The 27863-nt window shown below is 40.2% G+C and overlaps 1 protein-coding gene across 6 annotated transcripts in view; it reads right to left on the bottom strand.

Moving 5' to 3' along the window:
- Positions 1 to 933: 933 nt before the first annotated feature.
- Positions 934 to 27863, bottom strand: part of LOC148864106 (CDT1-like protein a, chloroplastic) — a 63434-nt gene continuing 36504 nt past the window's right edge. For 3 of the 6 annotated variants that reach the window (XM_088974482.1, XM_088974483.1, XM_088974484.1), the window contains 4 exons: positions 11386 to 11578; positions 11206 to 11296; positions 2822 to 2873; positions 934 to 2715 (listed from right to left, as the gene is read on the bottom strand). In XM_088974482.1, the coding sequence (XP_088830608.1) occupies positions 2849 to 2873; positions 11206 to 11296; positions 11386 to 11578 (309 nt within the window). In that variant the 3' untranslated portion in view covers positions 934 to 2715; positions 2822 to 2848. The remainder of the gene's footprint in view (positions 2716 to 2821; positions 2874 to 11205; positions 11297 to 11385; positions 11579 to 27863) is intronic. The other 3 variants (XM_088974480.1, XM_088974479.1, XM_088974481.1) reach the window with 1 other exon arrangement.

Genomic DNA, 27863 nt, shown 5'->3' with positions numbered 1-27863 from the left:
GAGAGAGAGAGAGAGAGAGAGGCCAAAACCAGAAATCAACATTTTTGAACTAGAGTTAGGACTAATAGAACCTGAGTGTAAGGTTTTTATTTTTTCGAGTATGGATTCAGTGGACCTTTCGGTTCACGGGGCGCGTGAACCCTCCAATAGAAGGCGTAAACGTCATCCCCTTTGGAGCTTGCTATTCCAATGTTGTCAGCCCGTTCAACTGGTTAGGTAAAAAACAAAACCCGAGCCCTATCTCGAGGAAGAGGCCACCCTCACCGGGCGGCGATTTCAGCGAGTCCAACGGCATGGACTCAATCGGTGACAAGAATCAACCGGCAGTAAGCATCCATTCTCCTCATTTTCCTTCCAAACCTGTTATTACTCTCCAATCTGATATTCTTCCCTTCTATAAACCACCAGCGGCGATTTCTCTGTTTCATCGAACTCCGACAGCATGAAATCAACAGGCAACATGTGTAAACCGGCAGTTGAGTTGGGGGTCTTAATTGTTCTAAGTTCTAACATTGAAAATCTAACAATTTTTGTCTCAACAGTATTTCCTTAACACCAAGATAAAATGTTTGATAAAAAACAGAGAGATCAAGCTATTATCGGATGGGAATACTTGTTTTGCTAGACAGGTTGAACATTTCAAGCTTTTGATCAATATATGACAATGTGAAGATCCATAAACCAGACCTTGTTCTTCCCAAGATGAGGGTCATTTGATTCTGGTGTCTTCACAACTCACAAGACTTTTACTCTTGTCCGAGTGCAATCTGCATGTTGGAACTTTGAACTAAAATTGCAAGAACATCTTAACACAGTTGGAAACGTTGACATGATCATAGACTTCAAAATTTTAACTTACACAGGAAAAGCAACTGAACTATATTGTTGTTTCCCGATCCAGAGAGAGAGAATCCATCTAAACTACTGCATGGGTAATGAAAATAAACTCTTCTTTATTTATTTATAATAGAAAGTCTGATTACAAATAAAATGTGAATACAAAAATAAGAACTCCATTAATTAATGTATCAGAATCGCATTATATCTGATTACTACATCAAATCCCGCCATGGAGTGTGTATTTGCCAAGCAATAACCACGTGCAAGCCAGAAAACTCCTGTGCCTCCGACAATTGGCATCTCTCTTCATTCATGATCAGGTTCCGACCCACCACGCTCAAGGACCTATCGTTTGTATGGTCAACTAACAAACGCATAGGTGAGAGTCTTTAGAAGGCTGAACTCGTTCTACTACGAAGACAGAGATATCTTGAGCACACCCATGAAGGTTGAATTTATATTGTGTATGACTGTTGCTTGATCCGAACAAGGATGCAATTGGGTCAGAGCTCGTGATGTTGGATAGTCGGCGGTAAACCGGCGTGGAGGCCCCAACCCAATTGCCGGTTTAGACTTAACAGTTGTCAACTAGTTGATTCCACGCTGTCAAAGCTCGGTTATACAAAGAAATTGCCACCAGTGATCTATAGAAAGGAAGAATATCAGATTGGAATGGAAGAAAAATGAGAAGAATGGATGCTTACCGCTGATTGATTCTTGTCACCGGTTGGCTCCACACCGCCAGACTCATTGAAATCGCCACTGGTGAGAGTGGTCCCCTTGCTCTTGAGCTAGGGCTCAGGTGAAAATGAAAATGGGGAAAGAGAGAGTTCAAACGAATGAGGGGGAAAGATAAGGCTCAGGTTTTGTTTTTACCGAACCGGTTGAACCGGGTTGACACGTTAACGGAATAGCAAGACCCAATGAGGGCCACGTACACGCCTCCTATTAGAGGGTTCACGCGCCCCATAAACTGAAGGATCCACTGAATCCGGACTCTTTTTTCATACCCTGATCGGTTTTGGGTCATACACTGGATTTTTTTCCAAATCCAAGCCCAAGCTTGTGTCTAGTTTTAATTTAAAAAATCAAATTTCAATGGGCGGTGGGATAGACCTAGGCTTCATTTGATTGTAATTAAAACATTAAAATGACATAATTTTTCTGTGGATTTATAAGAGTTTCTTAATGCTTCGATGCATACCAAGATCTTCCACCATTTTCATGCATATCCAAAGCATACTGAAATACTTTTATGTTTCTTATCTTATTGGTCTCCAGTTAGACATTGGGAACACCTCCTGTACTTAGTATGTTGTCAGTTGTCATTCAGGGGAGATGTTTCCAATGCACGGCTGGAAGTGCTGCAAGGTTGAGAGCAGATCATGATTCTATTTTGAACCTTCCAAACAAATAGGACACAATATATTAATACCTGTATGAACAGCAATACTGAAGCAACCATTGTTTGTTTCCAAGCAAACAATTAACAAATAAAATGAAACCATAATTTTCACTGGAGTTCATTGATCGAAATTCCAAACATGGGATCCATGGTTGGTCCAAGAAATTTACACCCAGAGTTTTTGTGAAAGAGTACAAGCAGCAAAGTCACAGGTTGAAACCTGTGCATATGTAGGGATTACAAGAATTCTCCATGAACCAATTCAGAGTTGTAAAACCCTAAAATCCAAGTTAAACTCAGTATGCCTCGTTGTGAGTCGAGTGTGTTCTGATTCCCAGTGCAACCAACAAAAGAAAGACATTACAACATCATGGCGACTTTTCACCTTTTCTTTTCAAATGCCAATAGCTGTTCACAAAGCCTCAGCAAGCCTTGCACGAACTGACTCCAGATCTGGAATTTTTCTCAGTCTGTAAATGCCACCATAAAATAAAAACATTATCTTCAAGACATCTAAAAAGAATATAGAAATAAAATAAAACAGGCAACTCAATAAAATTGTTTCAGACCATCTACTTCTATTAAATGTAGAAATAGAGTTCTTCACCCCCATCTTAACTTTGAAACCCTACCGAATAAAGAATATGAAGGAAGCAATAAGAAAACAAGGCAGAAAGAGAATGAAACCTTTATGCTGTGCTTTATTCCTTGGGAAATAAACGAGAAATGGGAACTTATGGGAAAGCCACCAAGGAATTTCCCAAAATGCCTAATGGACTTTCCCACAATTTTACCTTTTAAGCAATTTTCTGAAAAATACATAGCAGGACTTACAACCCAATTAGGGTGTTTTCTTCATGGTCACCTTGTGCCTCACCTTGGTACCTTAATACAAGGTGTCTACCAATTTTAGGTATTGCACGATTACATCTTATCATTCTCACAAATGAATAAGAATAGTAAAGAGGAATTGTAAATGACTGGTTTTCAACTCAATGAGCTTATATAAAATGGGTTTGACGCAAGAAGACAAAAGGCATCACTAACACAGAAATGGAAGAGTGATATGTCACCACTAGGCTTTAGAATGATATGTTTATACAACCATCTTTGGTAGAAAGGGAACTTTGCCCCGCTATTTTTTAATGTTTCTCTTTGTAATCACTGATCTCTAATCTTTTTATCTATGATGAGAATTTCAGAACAAACAACGGCTTGATACTGAAGCATTTGATGGGCTGAAAGTATACAACAGCAAGAAAAGAAAAACCATACCAAAGCCCAAGACCAAGCCCATTTTAGATCCATACCCATATCCAAACCCAAGTTTTTAATCCATACCCAATAATTATATCCACATGTATGTTTCTAGCCCATAGCATACCCAAAATCCAAGTCAATGGCTAGCCAATCCATTAAATTGGAGCACGAATTGGGAATTAAAGACCTGGCAAAAAGTTGACCCAACCCGTGAACCCAACCCGAAAAAAACAGGGTTAGGGTCTCATATTTAGCTACCTGAATGTGAGAATTACCCAACCCGACCAACCGACCCGGAAAACTGGGTCGGGTCGGGTTGGTCATGGGTCAACCTGCTGACCCGATTGTCAAGTCTAATTGGAACTATTTATGCATTGTTAGAAGTTTCCACTCTTTAATTTTTTCTATTTAGTCTTTACTCTTTAAATTGTTAAATGTTCAAGTTTTTTTATTTTATATTTGGAATTTTAAGGTTAATTCTTTTAATTTTGGCATTTTTTATGTAGTTTTTCTTTATTTTTTTTAAATTTCAGTTATTTTTTGGGATGACCCAAATTGACCCATGGGTCAACCCTAACTCGAATGTTTAAGGTTAGGGTCCAGCATTTGAAAGCCCAACCCGACCCAAAAACACCCCGTAGGGTCATGACCCAACCCGAACCCGACCCACACAACCCAATTGCCAGGTCTAGAATTAAACATTTTCAAACAAAACTGACAAGTGTTCTGTACGAAGTTGCCTTGAAAAATGAGAAAAAAAATCGCCTTTAAACATTTTCTTACAACATAGCGCCACTAGGCACCGCATATGTCAAACAGTAAAAAACCACCCAAAGATCTGAAAATGACATTTTTGGCACTTTTATGATAAACAACTCTCACATAACCCAAGATAAATGTTTATCAGTTAAATGGCTCAACCAAAAAATAAATGGGGCATTGTTCTCTTAAATGCCTACTTGATGCTGAACTGGCATTGTTGCTACGAGAAACGCCATCGATACCAAACATCATCGTAGTTTTTAGGAGAATTAAATAGAGGATAGTAATTGTAATTTAGATTTAATGCTAGTCTCCTTCCCTAGCAAGAAAGCTTGCCTATATAAAGGAATGTACTAATCTGTTTCAGCAGTGAATGAATTGAATAGGCATCTAACCACCAACCCATCCCCCTCCTTTTCTGGGCAAAAAGATTTGGCTCCCCACAATCCCCTGAGTTTCCTTCATGGTTTGGGAGGCCTCTTGCTCAAAGCTGAATACCTGTGACAACCTCCAAAACATCGCTATATCTCTCCTATTTGCCTGATGTGTTATAATGATGGAGAATCTATTGGACACCTTTTTTATTAACTGTACTGTGGCCAGAAGTCTTTGGCAGTTCTTTCTCAACTCCCTAGCTAGGGGAGGCTCCTCTAACTAATGATGGAGAATCTATTTGAGTAGTTTCTTTAGGCATTTTGTTCCTTGGTCACTTTATTAGTGGTGTGGCTTCCCTAACTAATTGGTGTAAACTCCAATCTGGAATTAGAGTTTTAAGGTGAGATACCAAAGACTCTATTTCAAGGTTCTGCAACTCAGCCCGCTACTCTCTTCTCAGCATCCTATCACATATCCATCATTCTCAAGTTGCATATTTTGGGTTGTTGGGTGAGGTTGCATCACTGCTCTTCCTATCTTTTTTCCACCTTTTCTCTGCAATTAACATGTGCATGCACAAACATACACAAAACACTCTTTCTCCATCCTTGCATTCAAAATAATAGTGGTTGTATCATTTTGTTAGTTTGCTTATTTTATTTACATTTTCTGATTTATATACACATAAATGGACATTATTTCCATTTCCATCTTCATCTCACATTAGCAGAAGGGAATAACCCCTTGACTTTCGTAATGTTGGTTTATTTCTACTTTTAGTGTTTAGTTCCTTCATATTAGATAATTCTTGATGATTGTTAGTAGCTATTTTAACCAAGAAGAAGCAAACTCATAAAAATAATAGGAAAACAAGCTAACACAATAAGTACATTTTATAAACAAATGATCGCCTAGGCAGGTGCCTATTTGCATAGGCAACAAAATGCTGCATTGCAGCCTAGCTTTGCCTTGCACCTTGACAACTATGGTCAGAGATCAAAGGACCTCACAAAAATTACTAAAATGGTTCCAGATGAAATCTCATTTCCTAGAAGTACAGCAATCTTCAAGCACTAAACTAGTCATACACTCACGAAATCCAACGAACTCAACTACTAAGGATTTTTCATTTTGCTCAACATTTGGGCATTAAGCTGTAGAATTCTCTTTTGGAAAAGGCAATCAAAAGTCATATTGACTTCATAATACAGACTTTTTTTTTAAAGAGTAAGGATAAAAAGATTTGGTTAAAAAGAAAAAAAGTACAATCAGATCAGGTGTCAAGGCGACACACTAGTACATCAGTCCAAATTAAAAAGATTTGCAATACAAGCTTGGATCTCAAGAAGATCCCAGAAATTCTCCGTGAAGTCTGAATTTCTTGTTTACTCAAATTCTTTAATAGAGTGGACCCAGCCTGTGACAAGTTTTCCAACTAAGGCTACCACAGCTTCAAGATTCTTTTCTTTAACGTCAAAGAGTCTCCTGTTCCTCTCACACCTCAGAGTCCAGCACACTGCAAATGGAATGCAGCTCCATACAATTTTGGCTTTCTTGCTACCACTAAACCTTGGCCAAAAAGAGAAAATCTATGCTGCTGAGGAAGAATGGAATGTGGGAACTCCAAAAGGAAAAGAGTAGTATCTCCACATAAGGTTTGCCCATTTGCAAGAGAAGAACAAGTGGAAAGCAGATTCTTCCTCCAACTTACACATGTAACAGTAGCAAGACATGCTGAAACCTCTGCTCTTCAAGTATTCTGATGTGAGAATACTATCCAAAGCAATCATCCAAGCAAAAGCTTAAACTCTCGGAGGGACTGGATTCCCCCACACCCCTCTTACTTGATCACTCGCCATGTCTTCTTTGATGAGAGCCAAGTAGAAAGGTTCACTGAAAACTTTCTATTCCTGCATTCTTTCCACCACAGACCATCCTCATTCGTCGAACAGATTTTTGTTTTCTCTAACTTGTCCAACAGCAGTATAAACTCCACCTCTCGATCAAGCAGAGACCTTCTAAACTTGGGGGCTCCAAACTACCTGTTGACCTCTGAATTCATAGCAGTGGCCAATTAGTAGGAATCTGCTGAATTAAAAAATATGAAAGAAAGTAGTTTCTTGAAGAGAGAAGGAAGAGAGAAGGAGAAGAAGAGAAGAAGAGAAGTTTAAAAGAAAAGAGAGCAATAATCTGGCCACCCCCTTCACTTATTATTTATACTAAAATAATAGAACAGTACAAAGACAACTATGCCCTTATAGGGTGGCAAAACATAAAACAGCATATATAACACACAAAAACATAATAAAATTTGGACTCACATAACTACTGTGGTCCCCACCTCCTATCTAACAACTAACATAAAACATCTACTCAGAAAAACATCATAAAACTAATTAATCTTCAACACTCCCCCTCAAGTTGGGACTTAATGTCACACATTCCCAACTTGCATAGATCATGTTCAAGCTTGTTCTTTGCCACCCCTTTAGTGAGAACATCAGCCAGCTGCAACTCTGAAGAGACATAAGGCAAACAAACTTCTCTGATTGTTACCCTTTCTCTTATAAAGTATCTATCAACTTCAATGTGTTTTGTCCTATCATGCTGAATTGGATTGTGGGCAATATTGATTGCAGCCTGATTGTCACAGTATAACATCATAGGTTCCTCTGCTTTCACCCCAACCGCTTGCTTCTTACTCTTCCAGGAGATCTATATTCAGCCTTTGCACTTGACCTTGCCACAACCGCTTGCTTCTTACTCTTCCAGGAGATCAAGTTTCCACCTACAAAGGTACACACTCCTGATGTAGACCTCATGTCATCTAAGCATCCTACCAGTCTGCATTTGTATAGGATTGCAGCTTCAAATTCTCATGATTTGAGAAGAGAATGCCTCTGCCAGGGTGCTTTTTCAGATATGCAAGTACTCTCTCAATAGCTTCTCAGTGCTGAACCCGAGGTGCATGCATGTACTGACTCACAACACTGACAGATCCTACAAAACACAGAAGGTAGACTCCATTCACCTCACGACCACTCCCAATCATCTTCTTTGACTCCAGATCCTACAAAACACAATTACCAGGAAGAAAGGTCACTGAACAATTCAAATTTTTTGTCAAAGAACTAACAGACTGTAGGTTGGTATGAAGTCTAGGGACATGTAAAGCAGAAGACAAAGTTATATCATTGGCCACTCTAACTATCCCCTTCCCAACAATGGGCACATGTGAACCATCTGCTGTAGAGACTTCGTCTCTACCAGAGCACAACTAATAGGAATTGAAAAAGGTAGGGGCATTAGTCATAAGCTCAGATGGTCCTGAGTCTATAATCCAGGGAGGTCCCTCCATACCTGAAGTGGATGCAAGATTTGTAGTTGCATATGAACTACTTGTATGTGCAAAGTGGTGTAGTTGGCTCTTGCATTCTGTTGTCCATCTGGAAGGCTAGAGCTGGGTGAATCTTTCTTACTCATAAGCTGTCCAAACCTCTCCAATTCTGTTCTCACTACTGCTACTACAATGGATTCCCAATCAGTTTGGGAGAGAGGGGCTGGAGAGTCTCCTGTAGTGGCTGCATTTGCATTCCCCTTCTTGTTTCTTATCCGAGCAGGCATGAGATTTGGATGAAGCTTCCAACAAGTGTCACTGGTATGCTTAGGCTTCTTGCAATAATCACACACCAAGTCCTTCTTATCTTCCCTTCTATTCTCACTACTCCCCCTGTCTCCATTCGACTTAGGTTTTGTTGTACCAACCATAGCCGACTGGTCAATTCCAGGCTATCTCAGCATTACATTCCTCCTACTCTCCTCTCCATAGGCAAAAACATAGGCTTGAGAGAGTGTCACACCCTCCCTAGAAAGAATATGCTGCCTAGCAATGTCAAATTCAGGGTTCAGCCCTGCCAAGAACTCAAAAACCCTATTCCTCTCTACCAGTCTGTGATAAGTTGCTGCATCATTTACACTTTCCCATACCACAGTTTCTAAGTGATCTATTTCCTGCCATAGGGTTTTTAGCATGGAGAAATACACAACAAGAAGTTTTTCTCCCTGTTTCATACTTATCACCTGATTTCTTAATTGATAGGCTCTGGCTTCATTTTGCTTCTGAGAGTAGGTTCCAGTCACTCCATCCCAAATCTCCTTAGCAGTATTAGCCCATAGGAAATTTTTTACAATAGAATTACACAGCCAGGACATTACCATGTAATTCTCTTGCACCCATTGGGAAGAATCTGTATCAGGTATCTTCTCCTCCCCAGTGAGATACCCTAATTTTCCACAGGCACCAATAGTCATCTTAGCTGATTGTGCCTACTCCAAATAATTTGTACCATCAAGTTTTACTGTAGTAATGATCCCAGACCCAAAAATATCACTACTACCTCCCACACCCAGTCCCACAGTACCGATAGATTTCATCTCAATGTTCCAACTCTCCATTTTACTTTAAACAGTTCAACAGTAAAAAAAAAAATAGATTGGAGACCTTCAAAAAATAATTTAATATCACACACAAAAACCAACCCTTCTAGAAGAAGAAAACCCTAGCTGGAGGAAAATCTCTCTCCTCCCCACGCCTCCCAACAGAGAGAAAAGTGAATCGATCACTCCGGGAGGCCTAGAAAATTCTAGAAACCAAACCGCCTTCTTCAAAAAATCAAAAGAAAACTAACAATACCTGGGCACCCAAGATCAGATCAAAAACAAAGAGTCCAACTTTTTTGGGACTCCAGTTCTTCCTGATTTTGATGTCGAACAGTAGATCACCTTCCTGATGTCTAGATCCCCCCAAAAACTCCAAGAACTGGGCAATCTATAACAGATCGATCAGCCCTTTACTACTTCATGCAGTCGGTTGATCTAAGACTGCATGAGAATGCTTCAAGAAACCCTAGTCGATGCTCTGATACCAAGTAGGAATCTGTTGATTTATAAAATATGAAAGAAAGTAGTTTCTTGAAGAGAGAAGGAAGAGAGAAGGAGAAGAAGAGAAGTTTGGAAGAGAGAAAAATAATCTGGCCGCCCCCTTCACTTATTATTTATACTAAAATAATAGACCAGTACAAAGACAACTATGCCGTTATAGGGCAACAAAACATAAAATAGCATATATAACACACAAAAACATAATAAAATTTGGACTCACATAACTATTGTGGTCTCCACCTCCTATCTAACAACTAACATAAAACATCTACTCAGAAAAACACCATAAAACTAATTAATCTTCAACACAATCAAAACCTATTGATCAGCCAACTTGTAAAGTCATGGACAGCTGTCACATAATTTCCCCACTCCACACCAATCATCTTCCCAGAACCTTACTCCAGACCCTTCACCTACATTGAATCTTATCAAATTCTTAAGTCCTGGTTAAACCTCATTATACCTTCCAGCCCTCCCTTGGCTCCCATCCCTTCCCCTACATTGAACCTTACTCTAGACCCTTCCCACTACTTTCTTATTCTTCCTTTTCTTCCATCTTCTTCCGCCATCACTTCTCTCTCTTCAATCTCCTTCTTTTCTTCTATTTCTTTTCTTTTAATTCATATTATTGCAGGTGAGATTTAAACTGGTGACGTGAACAATATGTGACTATCTTATTCCAGTAACTCTATGAGATTTTTTGGATGTCACCATTTCAGCCACATCTAAATCTTTCTTAGCCTCCCCCTCCTGCCCAAATCCACACCTATCCTTCCAATCACCACCTCCTCAAATAACCAGTGATCAACAACAGCGCCCTTGGTTTCGGGCAGGACACAATGGTTCAAAACAAAGTTTCCACTTCCTACATCACCAACACTACGATCTCCTCCTATTTCAGCAACAACAGCCCCTCTCGAGTCCTCCTCTCCTTCAACCCAGTCTCATCTTCTTTGTGGATCTCACTAGTAACATTAAACAAAACTTCTTTCACAATAGAAGTAGAGACTGTAGACGACATACCACTGTTCTCCTCTACTGTCACAGCTTCAAATTCCTCCACAGATTCAACCCTATTTCAAACACAGCAAACAGCAGCATCATTGCTATTACCAAGGGTTCGAACAACATCACGATTAGTACGTCCCTCTGCAGACTTCACAAAGACCTCCTTGCCTCTATCAAATCTGAAGATCGCCCATTCCCAACTCATTTCTATTCCCCTTCGATCCTTATCCAAACAAACTTTGCTCGATCTCCTACGCCTAAAATCTTCTGAACGTTTAAAAGTTACTATGCTCCTTCTGTTTACCCATGCAAAGACAATTCATGTATGTGGAACATATTGCTAATTATGTATGTACATAATTTTCACATGCAGGAATATTCATCCAACCCCACAGTCCAAATGAGGCTTTAACTCTACTGCTAAAGTTGAGCCATGACTATTTGGTCCAGTGAAACCTCAGGCTGTATGGGCCCCTACTTTGAACCAGGACAGGTTGGGTTTAGGCTGGCATAGTCCAAGTTGACAAGGAACCACAAAATTGTTGTACTTGTAATCCATATGGCTAGGTTATAGAAACAATTTTTCATAAATAAAAGAATGAATCACTTACCTGTAGAGAAGATCCCCACTAGGAACCAACTTCTTGCAAATCCAATCTGGAGCCAACTTTTCCAACAGCTCAAGTTGTTCTTCAACTTCACCTATAAAGTAGAACCAGCAAAGTTCATCCATTACCCATATTATAGTATAAATAAAACACCTATTTAATCGCAATCAAACCTGTACATACTTCTTTCAACAATATCAAAATTATTCAAGATTATTTTGTGCACAAGCTCCTCTTTTGTGATTGAACAACTGCTGGCAGAGTGAAATATTCTGTGTATCAGATCAAATAAATCACGCAGTGAAATATTCTGTGTATCACAACTTTTTTGACTCATATTCTGATCCTTCATAATGAAGCTGTTATTTTCCTTGTCCTGCAAAGCAATAATTGTAATAGTTATTATGACAAACAAGACAAAGAGCAAATATACAAGTAGATGAGGGAAGCAAGTGGTGCAAATAAAAGCCAAAATGTACCATTTATACAGATTTCTTCAAATATATATCTAACATTAAAAGGTGTTGAGTTTTGGGCTGACTTCAGTACATCACTTGTTTTTTATTTACATAGCATAGTTAAGGAGTTATTGGGCCCAAGGCCCATTACTTTATGTTAAGTTAAGAGTGTTTATTTAGATTTTACAAGTAGCCGACTTACTAAGGGCAAACTTGTCTTTGTATTCAGTTTTTATTTGTGAGTATATAAGCTAATGAAAGGGACGGCCAGACCTTCTCTTTCTTTTTCCCTTTCTTACACAGATTTTATATCAAAACAGATCTTCTACACTTTTCTACTAAAGGAATTAAAAACCAATTTTGACAGTCTAAGCATCTAATCCACTTTTTCATAAGACCACCAGATATAGTTTTATGATTGTCAAAAAAGATAACAAAAGACTGAACTGCTTGAATGATATGTTTGGGCATAAGAAGTAATCTTTCCAAAAGTCACTAAACCAGGCTAGAAAACTTCAAGAACTCCAGCACTTGATTATCTCATGTAGTTGGCTGGACTAAGACTGCATGAATCCGAAAATATGCTCAAATTCAGTAATCTTATCTGAGGGAAGGGTTGCAGTAGAAGAAAGAAGAGAAGAAAGTGTGAAGAAGAGGAGAGGAAGAGGGATTGAAGAGAAAAGACATTTGAACTCAATAGAGTCCCCAATTTCTTTTATACTTTAAGAAAGAATAGGTAGAATTATAAGGCAGCAGCAGTGATAACTATAACATAAGAAAATGGGATGGACACCAATAGTTCCAAAGCACATGTGAGCTTACCAGACAGACCAATAGTCACACATTTGAGGTCACTACATGTACCCGAGGAACCGCACATGCAAAGTCCTCCCCCAGGTCCCCCATTCCCCATGTCGGCTGGGGAAAACCAACCTCTTCTTTATATATACATATATAGATTTAACAGGCAGAATTTCAAGACTGCCCTTCCTAAGGTGGCAGAAGTTATAACTATGATAAACATATAAGAAAATAGACCTGCCTATAAAGGAAATTCCATGACTGATAAACAAACAAACGAAAAAAGAGTAAACAGCAATAAACATCATTCTTTTCTACAAAACTTAAGGCTGTGTTTGGTTTGAAAGAGAAAGTAGGGAAACCTGTATCATGGAAGTTCAGCATTTTTTGTAATGTCACTGTATTTTACTGTAATAGATAAATATGGACAATGTGGCATAGTATTATATTGATGTTAAGTATAAGTATCAGCAAAGTCGTCATCATCATCCAAGCCTTATCCCAACAATATGGGATTGGCTACATGAATCCTTCCATTCCATTTAATGCCATATCCACTGTTAAATTATTGGTGCTTAAATCATTTCTTACTACTTCTATCCATATCCTTTTTGATCTACCCCTTACCCTTCTAGCCCCTTCAACTTTTAACAAATCACTTCCTCTTATGGGTGCTATTGATGGTCTTCTATGCACATGATCAAACCATCTTAGTCCACTTTCTCTCATTTTATAACCAAACCATCTTACTCCTGAGTTCCTACGAAGGGTTTTTTTTCTAACCCTATCTTTTCTGCCACACTCGTTTTCTGGAAATGTTGTTTCTTAGAACGGTCTTCTATGCACCCCTCCATTTTGCCCATCCTGTTCTAATTCTATGGGCGACATCCTCCTCAATCTCTCCCTTGTTATGAATTATTAAACCAAGGTACCAAAAAATGTCACATTGAGTCATCTCTTGGTCCAACCTAAGTGCACCCTGATTTGCACTCCCATTGATATTAAATTTGCGTGCCACATAGTTGGGACAAGACTTAGATGATGGTGATGATATTATGTTTTAGGCCTACTTTTTTTATCAATAACTGAAACATATTCAATGATATGGAAGAAAATTAAGCATCAGACTTACAACAGGGAGAGATAAACACTCTCATCTCTCCCGAAAGAAAGAAAGAAAAAACTTACAAAACTGCTCAGAACAGATGGCTTCTTCCCACCCCTTGTTTAGCCAACGTATCAGCAAAGGAATTAGCATCCCTTTTTACCCATTGAATACAAACCTCCTGAATATGTTTTAGGCCTACTTTAAAAGCTCTTGTTTCTAAGGCATTTGTCCATAAGCTTAATTTTAGATTTAATTCTTCGTTAGTTTCATCGGTTAAAGAAATGGCATCAGCAAACAACATGCACCATGGGACCTCCTGAATATGTTTAGTCAATTCATCCATGACCAATGCAAATAAATAAGGGCTAAATGCTGAACCTTGGTGAAGGTCCATGATTACTGTAAAATCTGACGCTTCTCACACAGGTGTTCTAACATTGGTTGTTGCACCATCATACATTCCTTATTTAGGTTTATATACCTATTTTGAACACCTTTTTTCCAAGACCCACCATATTATCCCTCTAGAAACTCTATTGTATGCTTTCTCTAGAGCAATGAACACCATATGGAGATCACTCTTTTTCTCTCTAAATTTTTCTATCAATCTTCAAAGATACTTTCCATGGTTAATCTCCCTGACATAAAACCAAAATTGGTTCTCTGATAGTATTGTCTGCAAAACATTATGAGACTTATATATATATTTTTTTATCAATAACAGAAAATTTTAATAAGAAAAAGAGATGGAAGAAGATACAACAGGAGGGGGGTGTAAAATCTCTTCTTAACCCCCCCTAAAAGCAAACATCAAATTACAGCAAAGCCCAAAAGAAACTAGCTCTTCGCACTCGGCCAAATAGTCTGCCAAAGAATTGGCACTCCTCTTGGGACCACTGAAACTGAAATTGCATGTTTTGAGTGAGCTGGTTAATTTTCTTTTTTTCATTCGAGAACTTCGACAAACTAACATCTTTCTTCTGCAGCCAGTTAATAGCCTACCTAGAGTCGCCCTCCACCAGCAACTTTCTAATATTCAGCTGTTGAGCTCTTTTTGTCCCTTCCAAAACTGCCAAAATTTCAGCTCTCAGAGAATCCCCCAACCTATAAAGCCTGAAAACTTGGCCATAATTCAACATTCATCCCTGAACACTCCACCTATACCTGAAGGGCCTGGTTTCCTTTGGTACTGCCGTCAAAATTCAATTTAGTGAACCCCAAAGTTGGAGGAGTCCAAGTTGGAACAGGGGAATTAATCAACCGAAAAGACTAGGCTACTTCTTTCCACTTTCTGATGATATCTCCTACTGAATTGCCTTCAAAGAGCTTCATAGTCTTCACCCAATGAACCACCCTAACACAGATTAAATCAATGATGGTTTCCTTGCTCTTTTCTTTTTCATGGAAAGTTTGTTGATTCCTTTCCTCCCATACTGTCCAAAATACAGCTGCTCTCACACATCTCCACAAAATTTTACCTCTCTTTTTCAAACCCCTCACTGAAGTAGAATTAAACAAGCTGTGCACACTTAGGGGGTGGGCCACATGCAACCAAAAAGAGAGAAAAACCAACACCAGATTTCTGATACAAAAGGACAGGAAAGTAATAAGTGATAACAGCTCTCACCATTCTTCTTGCATAAGATGCACCAGTGCGAGGATAAACACCAATTTGGCCTTTTCTTTTGAAATAAATCACAAGTGTTACACCTTCCTAGGATAGCTTCCCAGCAAAAAGCACCTACTCTGGGAGAAATTGGTCTACCCCAAACTTCCAATACTGGGAAAGGAAAATCAAGGGCCGAGTGGGAATGGGTTAATTCTTTGAAAAAAGAAGAGCAAGAAAATCAAGGGCCGAGGGAATAGGAGCCCAAATCCTACTGTCCACTCTAGAGGGGTCAATAACTACCTCATCCAGAATCTTGAGCAAATTAGAAATGGAGCCCAATTCAGAGTCTCTAAGAGCCCTTCTAAAGCGAAGGTGTCTACAGGCTCATAGATTGTACATTACATGATTGTACATGCATCATAGACATACCATGTACTGTCCACTCTATATATAAATTACAGTTACATGATTGTACATGCATCATAAACATACCATGTACTTTTTGTAATACAAGGCACTGCATCTTTGTTTTTACAAATCAAAACAATTATCATTTTTTTTTTGTAAAAATCTATTATAATCTAATCTGCACTTGAATTCTGTTAGAATAAGGATTAGAGAAGTAATAGAAAGACTAGAAAAAGTAGAAGAAGAGAAGAGAATAGAGAAGAATACTGGTTCGAACAAGACAGAAGAATTACTCTCTAGTCAGCCAGGTTTAATTTATATGTTTCTATTCAAAAACAAAACAACTCCTTTGCCCCTACTTAAGTATGGGACACAACCACTAGTAAAACATTACACATCAGCAGCTTTAAACATAAATATAAAGACCAAAATACCCCTACATAGTCGACATTAACACTCCCCCTCAAGCTGGTGAGTATATATCATTAAGTCCCAGCTTGTTACATATGTAGCCCACTCTCCCCCAACTTATGTGGACAATAAGACAAGTTACATGTAGTACCTCAAGTATATAGCAAAATAAGTTGGATTTTTATCGGCTTCAGACCTAAACCTGAAGTAAAACTCCTCCTGGAACAGTTCCGCTACAGTAACAATGGCAGCAAGCTGGCCTCCCGCATGGACACACAGCGATGGAGGGATTGGAAGGTGCCAAAATGGGTCGACTCCTCAAAACCCAAGACCCCAATACTTGAAAACTCTAGCTGGGGTCGAGCTACAGCTCAAACAAGAGAGAAAGAACCAAAAAGACCCCTACAGAAACAACCCCCTTCTCTTTTATAAGACTCACTGGCTTGCCGGACAAGCTACTTAAAATATTTACACATAAGCCCTTAGAAACAAAACTAACTTCAAATGAACCCCTAAAAGATAACTTTTGTTACAAAAAGACCCAAGAGACCAAAACCCAACAGAAATGCACCCAACAGCCCCTGACCAAAAATCTGACATAAATGACGAAAATACCCCTGGTACCAAACTGTCAACAAAGCTACCCAAAGACAATAATTTGGCATCCCACTACAAAAAACATGCAAAACAGAATACATTCACACTTTTTTTTCTTTTTATTTCTTGCCTCATCATTCCTGTTGGGTTTAAAAGAGTTTGACCCCGTGCGAGCAGCAATTTTAGCAGCCTTGCACACGTTTCCATCTAGCTTCACAAACTCCTATTCACTAATCCAAGAGTTCTCAATTGATGGTTTCCCTTTCCACTTGACCAAGAACCTAAAATAGGTCCCATTTCGAGTGTTGGTGACCCGGACATCATCTACACCCTCTACTTGTTCAAACTCATTAGAACTTCTGGCCCTTTGTGCTTGTCCTCGCCCATCCTTTGTTGCTGGTTCTAGGTCCCCATGGTAATCAAAGCAATCTGCTATATTAAAAATGGGTAAAATGGACAAATCAGTTGGTAGCTCAATTTCATATGCATTGTCACCAAACTGTCTTAGCACATGACATGGACCAATCTTTTTCTACTTCAACTTATGGTAGGTCCCAATAGGAAGCCTCTCAGGCTGAAAATAAACCATGACTAGACTGCCCTCATGAAACTCTTTGGTTGCTTTCTTTCAGCTTCTGTCATACATTCTCTTGAATCTCTCGAATGGATTTAGCTAAAGTTTTGGCATCATCGCTCACTCGCCGCAACCCTATTATAAGAGCTAGATCAACAACACTTTTAGGTGACCGACCGTACACCACCTCAATAGGAGTCTTCCCTATAGATCTATTAACTGAATCATTTAAGGCAAATTCAGCTTGGGGTAGGATGAGATCCCATTGCTTTAAGTAGTCTCCAACTAGGCACCTCGACAAGTTGCCTAGGCTTCGATTAACCACTTCAGTTTGTGGGTGAAATGTACTACTATACTATAGGGCAGTACCCATATGCTTCCATGAAGATCTCCAGAAGTGGCTAAGGAATCTTGTGTCACGATCTGATGTGATAGATCTTGGCAATCCATGCAACCGAACAACTTCTTTGAAAAACAAGTTAGCTACATGAGAAGCATCAGAAGTCTTTTGGCAACTAATAAAGTGGGTCATTTTAGAGAAACGATCAACCACAACAAAAATAGAGTCATTACCCCTAGTTGTTCTTGGCAACCCCAACACAAAATCCACAGTAATATCAGTGCACGGTTCTTCTGGTATGGGTAAGGGAAGATACAAACCTGTATTTTGATGTTGCCCCTTAGATGTTTGGCACTTGTGACATCTATCAACATAATAGAACACATCCTTTTGTAACCTTGGCCAAAAGTACCTTTTAAGACCATTTCAAGTGTCTTCTTGCGACCAAAATGTCCCTTGCAATGTGTTAGTGGTGTTAGTGAAGGGGTATTTCAGTCTTTGTACTTGTTGAGAAGGTTGATGTGTACCGTTATGTTAATTCAAGTGCTTCTTACTTAAAGAAGGGCACTTAAGTCTTTTCCATTTAGTTAATAATATAATAACAGGTCTGGCCGAATCTAGAGAGTATGATCTTTCTCTAATTCGAACCAGCCTTTCTCTCTTTCCTCATCTTTCTCTCTTCTTCTTTCTTCTCCTACTTTACTTTACTTTACAATCAACGAACAAGACAAAATTCTAGGGCAGGTCAAACTTTAACATGGTATCAGAGTGAGGTTCAACAAATCAGACTTGCTAAAATTCTGTCTTTTGCGCATTCGAATTAGGGTTTCTCAGCTGTGAGTTGGAGACTGGGAAAAGGGCTGAAAAGGAGTGATCGCCCTCTTCCCTAGGAGGTTCCTATGCCTCCAATTGTGTCATTGGTGATTGGTTGCTGTGGTTTCTAAGCCCTAGTTAGGGCTGGTACGTGTGGTGCAATGGTGTCTCAGCCCTTCGTGTGGTTGGCCTTCAGGCAATGAGGTAAAGTTTTTTATTATCTGTTATGGAATACATGAGAGGTGTAGTACAGTTCGCATGATGAGTTTTCAGATTGCAGTATGCTAGGGTTTATGCTAGGGTTTATGCTGGTTTGTGTGTGAATCGAAGGGCAATAGTGTCTACTTAATGGTGAAACTCCCTATAACTGTGGATTAGGGTTTGTGGTGTTACAAGTGTGGTTTTCAGCATTTGATATCGCTGAAATCAGTGTGTAGACTTCGGTGAGTAAGGGTTGTGGTGTTGCAGTTTTCAGCACTTAATACTGCTAAAATCAGTGTGCAGATTTCGGTGAGTACGGTTTGTGGTGTTGCAGTTCTCATCATTTATTACTGTTGAAATCAGTGCTCAGAATTCAGTGATAAGGAGTTCGGCAATGGCAGATAACAGTGATAGTAAACCTAGTGTCATGATCTCTATTGACTACCTGAATGTCCAAATGACCTTCATTAAACTGAATGGAGAGAATTATGTTCCTTGGGCCAAGTCTATAGAGGTTTTTCTGAAGGCAAAGAAGAAAGTAAAGCATATAAGAGAGGAAAAACCCCCTGCTAATTCTCAAGAGCATGAAGAGTGGGAATAGAAAGATGCACAGATCATTACATGGTTGTGGAACAGTATGGAACCAAAAATCAGTGTGAACTTCATGTTTCTTGACACAGCCAAAGAGGTGTGGGATCATGCTAAGAAACTATATTCAGGTCAGGATAATACCACTAGGGTATATCAACTATATCAGGAATACTTCAATCTGCAACAGGGAAGCCAGAGCCTTGAGGAGTACTATGCCAGTGTGAGGAATATCCGTAATGAGTTAAATGTCTATCATCCTCTCACTTCTGATGTCAAAGTTCAACAGCAACAGCGAGAGCAGCTTGATGTGACACGGTTTCTGGTGGGGCTGAAGTCAGAGTATGAACCAGTACGAGCTCAGATACTAGGGGGATCTGCTCTTCCATCTTTAGAGGAGGTGTTTGACCGTCTTCGGAGGGCTTCCATTGGATCTATGGGTTCTAATGTCTCCGACAAATCAGCATTTGCAGTGTCGAGAGGTTGAGGTGGCAGAAGTGGGGCTCGAGGAGCCCAGCCTGGCAGAAGTGGTAGTGGTGGATCTACACATACCCATGGTGGTGGTCGTACTGGAGGCAGAGATTCAGGGGGAGCTCGTGGTAGAGAACGTGGCTTGGGTCCACGGAAGTGTACTCATTGTGGATTGGATGGACATACCATTAACTACTGCTACGACTTACATGGTCCTCCCTCGACGTGGGCCAACCATGCCATGACTAGTGACACCAGTTTCAGCTCTAGACAGGAGAACCGGTCAGCTGACCCGTTGCCTTCTACTCCCTCAGATGGCCCAGGCAAAGAGATGGTGAGTGTTCCTCGGGATGAGTATGAGAGGTTTGTTCAATCCAAGTCGCAGTAGAACACAGCTTCCTTTGCACATCATCTATCTATGGTGTTGGTAATGTTGACCTAGACCCTGTATCCTTATCATCTGTTTTATATGTACCTAAGTTTCCATTTAATCTTATGTCTGTTAGTAAGCTGACTAAGTCCCTTAAGTGCTCCATCACATTTTACCCTTCTATGTGTGTTTTTCAGGATCTCAAAACGGGGATGAAGATTGGTGGAGGGCATGAAGCCGGTGGACTGTATTATCTTGATGGTGGTGGACGAACGTCGATGGCCCTTCAATCATCCATTTCTCCTCTCCAGTGGCATTGTAGATTTGGTCACCCTTCGTTGAAAGTATTGCAGTCCTTAGTCCCTTCATTGATGTGAATACTTGTCTTCATCTTTTCAAGAATACTTGGACCACCATGGCATTATACACCAAACTTCATGTACTTACAACACTCCGCAACAAAATGGGGTGGCTGAGAGAAAGAACCGTCATCTTGTAGAAACGGCACGCTCCCTCATGCACCACATGAATGTTCCCAAAACCTTTTGAAGCGATGCAATGCTCACCTCTTGTTTCTTAATTAATCGGATGCCCACGTCTATCCTTGATGGTCGTTCTCCTTTTAGTGACTTATTCCCCAACATGTCTCCGTTTCCGCTTCCTCCTCGGGTATTTGGGTGTGTCTGCTTCGTTCATAATCTGGGTCCCGGGACTGACAAGTTAGATGCACGTTCCCTGAAATGTATCTTCCTTGGCTATTCCCGAACTCAGAAAGGGTAAAAGTGTTATCATCCCAATTCTCGTCGTTCCTTGGTATGTGCTGATGTTACATTCTTCGAGTCTACTCCGTTCTTCGTCGGGTCCGGTGCTGCTGCTTCCTCTTCATCACCACCTCCTCTTCCTCTTCCCGTGGCTGATCCACCTCCTCTGGTTCCAATCATGCCTACGTCCTTGCCTCCGGTGCCACCGTCGGTTGACCGTCCACCCATCCGTCACATGTATACACATCGCCCGCATGTACCGGCTGCAGCTCCTCCAGCTTCATCACCGTCGACAGATCCAGCTCCGGCTCCGACACCAGCCTCCGACCTAGATCTCCCTATTGCCTTCCGAAAAGGTAAACGTACTTGCACCCTTCACCCTATTTCCAATTTTTTTCACTTACCCACCTCTCCGCCTCCCATCGCCAGTTCATCTCTTTGTTATCCTCTGTGGTTGTTCCTAAGGATGTCCAGGAAGCCCTTACCTCTCCAGAGTGGTGTCGTGCTATGGAAGAAGAGCTCTCTGCTCTGCATCATAATCACACTTGGGATCTCACCACTCTTCCTCATGGGAAGTAGGCTGTCAGTTGTAAGTGGGTGTAGTGTTAAGTACTTGCTAGATGGTCGTGTTGAGCGCCTGAAGGCGCGACTGGTTGCCAAAGGGTACTCCCAAACCTATGGCATTGACTACACAGAGACATTCTCCCCGGTTGCTAAGATAGGATCAGTTCGTGTCGTCATCTCTCTTGCAGCTATGTATGATTGGCCTCTCCATCAGCTAGATATCAAAAATGCCTTTTTGCATGGTGATTTGCTCGAGGAGGTCTACATGGAGCAACCACCAGGGTTTGTTGCTCAGGGAGAGGATGGTAAGATATGCAGACTTAAGAAGGCTATTTATGGACTTAAACAGTCCCCTCGAGCATGGTTTTGTAGGTTCAGTGAGGTGGTCAAGAAGTTTGGTATGAAACAGTGCCAAGTCGATCACTTTGTCTTCAGTTTTGACTCTTGAGTAGGCAAAATAATATTGGTGGTGTATGTGGATGATATCGTTGTGACTGGGAATGACAAAATGGGCATTGACAGATTGAAGGCATTCCTACAGGAACACTTTCAGACAAAGGACCTTGGCAAGTTGAAATACTTTTTGGGCATAGAGGTAGCAAGATCTAAGCATGGCATTAATTTGTGTCAAAGGAAATATGTGCTTGATTTATTGGAAGAAACGGGGTTGTTGGGTACAAAACCGGCTGAGACACCTATGGAAACAAATACGAGGCTGAGCAGTGATATAGGTGAAGTATTTGAAGACCCTGGCAGATATCGACAGCTTGTAGGCAAACTAAACTATCTAACCATTACTCGGCCAGATATTTCATTCGTGGTTAGTGTGGTGAGTCAGTTCATGCAGAAACATTTGGTCCCACATTGGAATGCAGTGCTAAGGATTGTGAGGTATCTGAAAGGAGCTCCTGGTCGTGGTTTGCTGTACAGGAGTGGTGGAAAACTGGTAGTAGAAGGATACACCGATGCTGATTGTGAATTAGTGTGGCTGAGGAACCTTCTACAGGAGATAGGATATGACATCAATACCCCAATGAAGCTCTATTGTGACAATTAGGCAGCAGTTCATATCTCTTCCAATCCAGTGTTTCATGAAAGAACCAAGCACATCGAAGTTGACTGTCATTTTGTGAGAGAGAAGGTGTTGAATGGGGTGATAGAAACTGCATATGTTAGTACGGGAAACCAGTGGGCAGACTTGTTTACAAAAGGTTTGAGTCGGGGGAGAGTGGACTACATATGTAACAAGCTAGGATTATATGATATATACTCACCAGCTTGAGGGGGAGTGTTAGTGGTGTTAGTGAAGGGGGTATTTCGGTCTTTGTACTTGTTGAGAAGGTTGATGTGTACTGTTATGTTAGTTCGAGTGCTTCTTACTTAAGGAAGGGCACTTAAGTCTTTTCCATTTAGTTAATAATATAATAACAGGTCTGGCCGAATCTAGAGAGTATGATCTTTCTCTAATTCGAACCAGCCTTTCTCTCTTTCCTCATCTTTCTCTCTTCTTCTTTCTTCTCCTACTTTACTTTACTTTACTTTACAGTCAACGAACAAGACAGAATTCTAGGGCAGGTCAAACTTTAACACAATGCAAATCAACAATGAGTAATGCCCTCAAGGATACTAATGGAATACATAACCTATTGCCCATGAATAAGTAACCATCATTCCACACAAACTTGGCTGGAATATCCTTGTCACCTGTTGTATAGCTTCTACAAATAGACCAAAATAATGGTCATCTTGGTATTGGTCTTCGATGGAGTTGAATCCCACAACATTTGTAAACATTGTTGACACCAAGTCAACTCTCCTACTAAGAGCATCAGCTACCCAGTTTTGCTGTCCAGCCTTATGCTTCAAAACAAAATTATATTTTTGTAAAAAGTCAACCCATTTAGCATGTCTTCCCCTTATCTTCTGTTGGGAGTTAAGGTGTTTCAATGCTTCTTGGTCTGAGTACAACACAAACTCCCATTTGATAAGATAATGCCTCCAAAACTTCAACGCTTGCACAATGGCATAAAACTCAACATCATAAGTGGAAAACTTCCTAGCATCATTGAGTTTCTCACTAAAGTAAGCAACTGGGCGGCCTTCTTGGCTAAGGACAGCTCCAATCCCAACAAGGGATGCATCACATTCAACTTTAAAGAGCTTGTTAAAATCAGGTAAAGCCAATATCGGAGCCTTCGTCATCCTCATCTTTAGCTCTTGAAAGCTTTTCTCAGCTGCGGGAGTCCAAATAAACTCACCTCCTTTCAAATATTCAGTAATAGGTGCCACAATAGTACTGAAATTCTTTATAAACCAACGACAAAATGTTGCTAGCCCATGGAAACTACAAATTTTAGTTAAAGTCTTTGGTGTTGAACACTCTTGAAACGCTTGTACTTTTTCTTTATCCACTTCAATCTCCTTGGCTAAAACAAAATACCCCAAAAACACCAATTGATCTATCATAAAATTACACTTCTTCAAATTTATATATAGTTGATTTTGTATCAAGACTTCTAGGATTGCTCTCAAGTGTTCTAAGTGGCTGTCATGATCTTTGTTGTGGATGAGTATGTCATCAAAATAAACTACCACAAACTTCCCCATGAACGGCCTTAAAACATGGCTCATGAACCTCATAAAGGTGCTAGGAGCATTAGACAACCCAAATGGCATAACCAGCCATTCATAAAGACCTTCCTTAGTCTTGAATGCAGTCTTCCACTCATCCCCCTCTCGGATACGAATTTGATGGTATCCACTCTTCAGATCTATCTTTGAAAAGACTTATGATCCAGCCAATATGTCTAACATGTCAATAAGAATCTGCTGAATTAAGAAATATGAAAGAAAGTAGTTTCTTGAAGAGAGAAGGAACAGAGAAGGAGAAGAAGAGAAGAAGAGAAATTTAAAAGAAAAGAGAGCAATCATCTGGCCGCCCCCTTTACTTATTATTTATACTAAAATAATAGAACAGTACAAAGACAACTATGCCCTTATAGGGCGGCAAAACATAAAACAGCATATATAACACATAAAAACATAATAAAATTTGGACTCACATAACTACTGTGGGACTAAATGTCACACATTCCCAACATGCATAGATCATGTTCAAACTTGTTCTTTGCCACCCCTTTAGTAAGAACATCAGCCAACTACAACTCTGAAGAGACATAAGGCAAACAAACTTCTCTGATTGTTACCCTTTCTCTTATAAAGTATCTATCAACTTCAATGTGTTTTGTCCTATCATGCTGAATTGGATTGTGGGCAATATTGATTGCAGCCTGATTGTCACAGTATAACATCATAGGTTCCTCTGCTTTCACCCCAATCTCACCCAAAAGAGATCTAACCCAAAGAAGTTCCAAGACACCATGAGCCATGGATCTATACTCAGCCTCTACACTTGACCTTGCCACAACAGCTTGCTTCTTACTCTTTCAGGAGATCAAGTTTCCACCTACAAAGGCACACACTCCTAATGTAGACCTCATGTCATCTAAGCAACCTACCTAGTTTGCATTTGTATAGGATTCCAGCTTCAGATTCTCATGATTTGAGAAGAGAATGCCTCTGCCAGGGTGCTTTTTCAGATATGCAAGTACTCTCCCAATAGTTCCCCAGTGCTGAACTCGAGGTGCATGCATGTACTGACTCACAACACTGACAGCATAAGAAATATCTAGTCTTGTCATACAAAAATACAACAGTCGGCCCAACATTCTTTGATATCTCCCCACATCCTTTACCAATTCACAATCCACACCATTAATTCTGTGATTTGGATCAATAAGAGTGTCTGTTGGTTTGGTCCCCAGCTTCCCGGTCTCTCACACTAGGTCAAGTACATACTTTCTCTATGAAATGAAGATCCCATGCTTGGATCTTGCAACTTCAATCCCTAAGAAGTATTTGATCTCACCAAGATCTTTGATCTCAAATTCTTGTTGCAATGATTTTTTGAGATCATCAATCTCCTCCAGATCATTTCCTGTCACCACTATATTAACCACATACACAATCAGAATTAACACCAAAGCATCTCTTCTCTTCACAAAGAGGGTGTGATCAGATTGAGTCTATGTGTATCCAAAACGGATGAATGCCCCTCTGAACCTATCAAACCAAACCCTACGTGACTGTTTCAGTCCATATAGAGATTTTCTGAGTCTGCACACCTTTCCTTTACCAACATTTTCATAAAAGCATGTTGGAATGTCCATATATACCTCCTCCTGTAAGTCACCATTGAGGAAAGCATTTTTGACATCAAGCTGGAACAAGGGCCATGAATAGGTGGCTGCTAGAGATAAAAGGATACAAACTGAATTCATCTTAGCTACTGGTGCAAAGGTTTCCAGATAATCAACACCATAGGTCTGAGTATACCCTTTTGCTACCAACCTTGCCTTGTACCTCTCTATCTTGCCGTCGGCCTTATACTTCACTGTGAATACCCATCGACATCCGACTGTCTCCTTGTCTGGGGGGAGATCAACTATTTCCCAAAATTGGTTTCTGACCAAAGCATCCATCTCATCTTGCACGGCCGTTTTCCACTCAGGTTTGGAGAGAGTCTCAGTAACATTCCTGGGTATAGACATAGAATCCAGGGAAGAAAGAAAAGCACGGTAGGAGGGTGATAAAGCACTGTAGGAAAGATGGTGTGAAATGCAATGGGTTGTACACTTTCTCTTCCCCTTACGAAGTGCAATGGGAAGATCAAGGTCAGTGGGATCAGCTGCAACAATGATGTTAGGGATAGAAACATTATCATCAGAAAACATAACAGGCTCAGGCTCAAGAGGAATACCTGGAACTATATCTACCGAATCTGGAGTTTCAGAAAGACTGACAGAGAGTGGTGTGGGTTGAGGATGTGTGGAGTCGACCAGCATCTGTCGGCACTAATATTGCTGTGAGGCTACCCGTAGTGGCTCAAGTAATGAAACCGGAGGTGCAGGTGCTAGCTGAACCTCAAGTTCTAAGACACATCCTCAAGTTTACAGCAATAAGCATCATCTTGTGCTTATTGCAGTACCTCAAGTATGCAGCAATAAGCACAAGAAATAACAAGCTGAAAACAACAAAATAAGTTGGATTTTTATGGGTTTCGAACCTAAACCTGAAGTAAAACTCTTCCTGGAACAGTTCCGCTACAGTAACAAATGGCAACAAGCTGGCCCCCCGCACGGACACGCAGCAATGGAGGGATTGGAAGGTGCCAGAATGGGTCGACTCCTCAAAACTCAAGCTCCTGATGCTTGGAAACCCTAGTTGGTGCTGAGCTATAGCTCAAACAAGAGAGAAAGAACCAAAAAGACCCCTACAGAAACAACCCCTTTCTCTTTTATAAGACCCACTGGCTTACTGGACAAGCTAGTCAATATATTTACACATAAGCCCCTAGAATCTTTCCCTCTCACCAACAATTCCTTAAGAACAAAACTAACTTCATATGAACCCCTAAAAGATTACTTTTGTTACAAAAAGACCCTAGAGACCAAAACCCAACAGAAATGCACCCAACTGCCCCCGACCAAAAAATCTGACTTATATAGTGACGAAAATACCCCTGGTCCCAAACTATCAACAAAGCTACCCAAAAACAACAATTTGGATCCTACTACAAGAAAATCATGCAAAACAGAATACATACACATTTCTTTTTTTTCTTTTTTTTCTGTTTTTTCTTGCCTCATCACCAACTCAACCCTTTGGTGAACAGGCCCGCCCATTGGTTTCCTATGTTAACATGTGCAGTATCTATCCTCCACTCAACACCTTCTCTCTCATAAAGTGACAGTCAACTTCTATATGCTTGGTTCTCTCATGAAACACCAGATTAGAAGAGATGTGGACCGCAGCCTGATTGTCACAATAGAGCTTCATTGGAGTGTCAATGGAATATCCCATCTCCTGTAGAGGGTTTCTCAACCACACTAATTCACAAGTAGTATGTGTCATAGCTCTATATTCTACCTCTACACTACTTGCCACAACTGTTTGTTTCTTACTTTTCCATGTCACTAGATTACCCCAAGGAAAGTACAATAGCCTATAGTGGATCTCCTGTGAAATATAGAGCCAGCCCAATCAACACCAATATATCCCTCTATTTCAAGTTTTCCTCCATTTCTATATATCAAGTCACGACCAGGAGCCCCCTTTAAATACCTTATAATCCTTAGAACTACATCCCAATGTGGAACCCAAGGTTTTTGCATGAACTGACTCACCACACTAACTGCAAATGAAATATCTAGCCGAGTAATGGTTAGGTAGTTTAGTTTACCCACCAACCGCTTGTACCTTTCAGGATCTTCAAACTCTTCACCCATATCACTGCTCAGCTTAGTATTTGATTCCATAGGTGTTTCAGCTAGTTTGGCACTTAATAACCCGATTTCTTCCAACAAATCAAGAACACATTTCCTCTGGCACAAATTAACACCATGCTTAAACATTGCTACTTCTATCCACAATAAGTACTTTAGTTTACCAAGGTCCTTTGTCTGAAAGTATTTCTGCAGAAAGATCTTCGACCTATCAATTCCCAATCTATCACTCCCAGCAATGAC

The sequence above is a fragment of the Nelumbo lutea genome, chromosome 3, assembly GCF_056320005.1.
Source record: "Nelumbo lutea isolate HS-2025 chromosome 3, American lotus-T2T, whole genome shotgun sequence".
In the NCBI taxonomy this organism is placed as follows: domain Eukaryota; kingdom Viridiplantae; phylum Streptophyta; class Magnoliopsida; order Proteales; family Nelumbonaceae; genus Nelumbo; species Nelumbo lutea.
The sequence above is the reverse complement of the archived record's forward strand: the minus strand, read 5'-3'. Positions and strand labels throughout refer to the sequence as shown.